Raw genomic sequence first — 4,813 nt, 5'->3', positions numbered from 1 at the left:
TGTGTGTGTGTGTGTGTGTGTGTGTGTGTGTGTGTGTGTGTGTATAAACGTTTAAACTTTCCGACGAATTTCCGAAGGAATTTAATTTTTTTAAATAAAAATTAAATTCCGTCGGAAATCCGTCGGAAATTTTAAAAAATGTTTTCTAAATTTTTTTCCAAACAAGATATCTATATATAAAGGTTTAAATTTTCCTTAAATTCCGTCGAAAATCCATCGGAAATTTTAAAAAATGTTTTCTAAATTTTTTTCAAACAAGATATCTATATATAAAGGTTTAAAATTTCCGACGGAATTTAATTTTTATTAAAATTTAAATTCCGTCGGAAATCCGTCGGAAATTTTAAAAGAATTTTTTCTTACAAAATATATATATATATATATATATATATATATATAAAAGTTCAATTACCGTTAATCAAAAACAATTTCCGAAAGATTTCCGACGGAAATCGATTTGTTTTTTAAAAAATTAAATTTCGTCGGAAATTGTTTGTAATTAACGCTAATTAAATTATTTAAATAAATTAGGCAAATTTTGCGACGGATTTGTGAAGGTTTTGAATAAGTAAAAAATCCGTCACAAATCCGTTGAAAAACCGTTTTAAACAATTTTAATTTTTTTTCCAAAAAATTTAGTGGGGGATCTGTGGCGGATATGGATAAAAGTTGAATTTTTTTGACTTTTTTGGGATCCGTCGGGAAAATTTCCGACGGAAATTCAGCCAGAAAAATCCATCGGTTATACCCTTTTTTTAGTAGTGTCTGCAGTTAGTTACACAATTCAGATATGAATCTTTAATAAGTTGTACTTACGCACAATCYACTTGTAATATTGAGTTTTAAATAATATGCATTAATAAACAGTATTTTACGCATAAAAAGTGAGTTTTAGTAGTTTTTGTCAAAAACTTTATAATATAGTATAGATTTATATCGATTAGTCTTTTTTACGTTTAAAATGCCTTTCCTCAATCGAACATTATTATACAAGAGCTATCACATCAAAAAAATAGTAATTTGTCCGACCTTCAATAATTATGATGTACCTTTTAAAATTACTTAAACTCAGGGCTGTTTGACAGTTRCTGAATGATTTGTTGATATGATAATTAACGTATGGTAATTGGTTTTTATTAATAGGTGACGCGATTGTTATGTGGGGGTTTCATCTTCGCTCTACGACTCAACCACACGATGAGTGATGCAACCGGACTCGTACAGTTCATGACAGGGTTGGGTGAAATGGCACAGGGCGCGTCAAGACCATCGACGTTGCCCGTATGGCAAAGAGAGTTGCTTTGTGCAAGGGACCCACCACGTGTAACATGCATTCATCGTGAGTATGATGTAGTGGAAGATACCAAAGGTACAATTATCGTATTGGATGACATGGCCCACARGTCCTTTTTCTTTGGACCAGCAGAGGTGGCAGCCTTTCGTAGGTTTGTTCCAACAAACTTGCAAAAATGCTCCACCTTTGAGGTGCTGACAGCGTGCCTCTGGCGCTGTCGTACTATCGCTCTTCAGCCAGATCCTGAAGAGGAGATGCGTATTATATGCATCGTCAACGCACGTGCCAAGTTCGACCCTCCCCTCCCCAAAGGATTTTACGGAAACGGTTTCGCCTTCCCTGTTGCCATTTCCACAGCACGAGACCTAACGAACAAACCATTAGGCCACGCGTTAGAGAAGGTGATGAAGGCCAAAAACGACGTCAATGCAGAGTACATGAGATCATTGGCTGACCTAATGGTCCTCAAAGGACGACCCCATTTTGCAGCTGTGCGAAGCTTCGTCGTGTCAGATGTGACCCGTGCCGGATTCGATGAAGTCGACTTCGGGTGGGGGAAAGCTGCCTATAGCGGGCCTGCCAAAGGCGGAGTAGGCGCTATCCCCGGCATTGTTAGTTTCTATATTCCGTTTGTAAACCACAAAGGGGAGTCTGGAATCGTGGTACCCATGTGTCTTCCGAGCACAGCGATGAAGATATTCGTGGAGGAACTAAATAACATGTTGATGCAAAACAAAAAGGACCACGTTCGCCAAGAAAACGACCAATTCGTCCTTTCAAGGTTATAGTTCGCACGTTCTGATTCAACTTACGATTAGAAAATACGCTTTTAAGAGGATTTTGTTTATAAAATCTTATGTGTATATGTATAATTAAGTGGYTGCGTGATCGATTCTCTAATTTTGTTGTATTGTATGAYCTTGTTACTAAATAATTAATCAAAATGTTACTTTGAATTTCTCGAAAAGTCCGTATTTTGACATCTCTCGTAGTCAAAAGTTATAACTTTAGACAAAATAACAAACACTGATTCTTAAAATCTTGACTTGAAGATTGACTTGGTGAGAGGATTGAGAATTCAATGATCAGTGTATCTTACTCGAGAGTAAATAATTGCCAATGTGTTTTTACATAGGTATTAAGACTTGGGATCGTGTGAGACAAACATTTTTTCGTGAGTCCAATTTTTTACACTTGAAACTTCACAGCAAAACGTTGTGAAGGTAACCTTCATAGTGTTTTTGTTGTGAAGTTTCAAGTATAAAAAGTTGTATCACGGATCTTATGAAAACAGTCTGGTCTCACATGAACTCAACCCTAAATGTTAAAAATGTAAAGATTTTAAAATTGAAATTAATAATCAGTCCCGTGCTCACGAAAGAGAAAAAGCAAAAGCAAACTCATTCTATTTTAAAATTGTTACCCTGCCAAAAAAAAATCCCACCACGACCGAACAATTGATTTATACCCAACTCGATGAATCTGATGTCTTTAAATACTATGRATTTAATATGATTGTTAAGTCCTTGATTAATATATGTATATTAGACATTAAATAAACTAATTTACTATATTCAAAGTTATATTACAATTTCAATCGTAATTTGCTTTCTTATTTACATAGACCTTCAATTTTCTTTTGTGAGTTTGTTAGTCTTTTTCATATGTTTTCATTTTCATTTATTTCGTTTAAACATAAACACCTAGCTACATTCAATGTCGTAGGTATTTTTTTTGGGGGGGGGGGGGTAGGTGGTGGTAAACCCCCCTTTTAATGTCTCATGCTTAGTGACTTGTATCTAGATATATTAAAGGAGAAATCAATGATGATGACTTTGTGCAACAAAAGAATTGAGTAATTCTCTGAAATGTAGTTGAGTTTCATCATCTCACATTGGTAATAAGATGCATGTTCGATCATTTAGGGTTACTCAAATGCTTATCGAGTAAGCGTTTATCGGAGTCACCACCATAATTTATTTTATCGGATAAGATTGTAGTACATCAAAACGGAATCACATCATATGCAACAATTTACTTGGTAAACATTTAACCAAGTAAAAGTAGTCACCTTCCTCACTCAGATCTTTGATAGTGTTTGATTATCATTATCTTGCATCAACATGTTATTAAGCTCTTTGACAAATTTCTCAATTGCAGCCTTTGGCAAGTACATGGATACCACGACTCCTGATTCACCCTTCTCGTTTGTCGAATGCGTGTAGAAATAAAAGAGTCCCGGAATGGCATCGAGTCCTCCCGTAGCAGGACCACCGTAGGCTGCTTTCCCCCACCCAAAATCGATCTCACTGAACCCCGGTCTTGCAACATTTGAGAGTATGTAGCTACGAGGAACTGTCAACAATGGTCGCCCTTTGATAGCCATTAAGTCAATCGTTGATCTGACGTACTCTTCAGACACTAAAGATTTGGCTTTCCTCACCAACTCCAGCACATGGCTTAATGGCTTAATCGATAAGTCACCCGCCGTTGAAACTACAGATGGTAGTATGAAAGCATTACCGTAGTACCCAACAGGGAGACTGGGGTTGAGCTTGTCGCGTATATTGAAGGGAAACAAGAAACTCATCTCCTCGTTAGGATCGAACTGTAAAGCGATGGTACGACAACGCCAAACACAAGCTGCGATCACCTCGAACGTGGAACAACGTTGTAGGTGTTCGGGAACAAACCTACGACGAAGGGTTGATACGTCGTTAGGTCCGAAGAAAAACGATTTCTGGATCAAGTCTTTCGTTACGATGTCGTTGATAGCCTTGGTTTTTCCCACTACGTCGTACTYGTGATGAGCGAACGTCGCACGTGGTGGTTCGCTCGCGAAAAGCAGTTCCCTTTGCCACACGGGCAATACTGACGGCGAAGACGCGCCTTGTGCCATTTCACCTAATGCAGTCAGAAACTGYATCACTCCTGGTCCATCGCACATGGTATGGTTGATACGATAAGCGAAGATAAAGCCTCCACATAAGAGACGTGTCACCTGTCGATAAAAAAATATGGGTATCGTGAAATGAACCCTTTTTAGGTCAAATMATGCAACGTAAAAAGGATACRGTATGATGTTGATAYATAAAAGTTGACCTGAATCAATAGCAATGGCGAGTCGACGACGCCATTAGAGCCGGGAACGTCGTAAAGGAGCTCTTCTAAACAAGGGAACGGGGGATGAAGACTCACCCCGAAGTGCTTTAACGTAACATCGGCTTCGGCCTCGATAAACAACACACCCTCGCCGGTACAATCCACCATCAGCTTCTGTGTGGGAGCTTCTSTTAACCGGCCAGCAAAAGGGTAATAGTAGACCAGTACCTTTGCTAAAGCATCCCTAATGACGGYGGCTGGATTTTTGTTCCCCATTTTTGGGTGGCTACGATAAAAGTGAAGTGCTTGGAGTTGGAACCGAAGCTCTGGCTGATGATCAAGTTGCGATAGAGGCTTTAGTTCTCGAGGCGTGGGTGCAGCCGGAGCTATCAACTCCGGTGCACGTCTTCGGACCGC

At 38.6% G+C, this 4,813-nt stretch overlaps 1 protein-coding gene and 1 pseudogene across 1 annotated transcript; one reads left to right on the top strand and one right to left on the bottom strand.

Annotated features, from left to right (window-relative positions):
* The window catches only part of LOC112519440, a 5,868-nt pseudogene extending 3,694 nt beyond the window's left edge, over positions 1-2,174 (top strand).
* A 1,143-nt stretch (positions 2,175-3,317) lies between these two features.
* On the bottom strand, positions 3,318-4,813 carry LOC112520160 (benzyl alcohol O-benzoyltransferase-like; the record flags this gene model as incomplete). The annotated part of the gene is made up of 2 exons (XM_025128461.1): positions 3,318-4,295; positions 4,397-4,813. Coding segments are annotated over 2 exons (1,338 nt in total), but the record flags the coding sequence as incomplete, so codon positions are not given.

The sequence above is a fragment of the Cynara cardunculus genome (assembly GCF_001531365.2).
Source record: "Cynara cardunculus var. scolymus isolate 2C chromosome LG 10, CcrdV1, whole genome shotgun sequence".
Taxonomy (NCBI): Eukaryota; Viridiplantae; Streptophyta; class Magnoliopsida; order Asterales; family Asteraceae; genus Cynara; species Cynara cardunculus.
The sequence above is the reverse complement of the archived record's forward strand: the minus strand, read 5'-3'. Positions and strand labels throughout refer to the sequence as shown.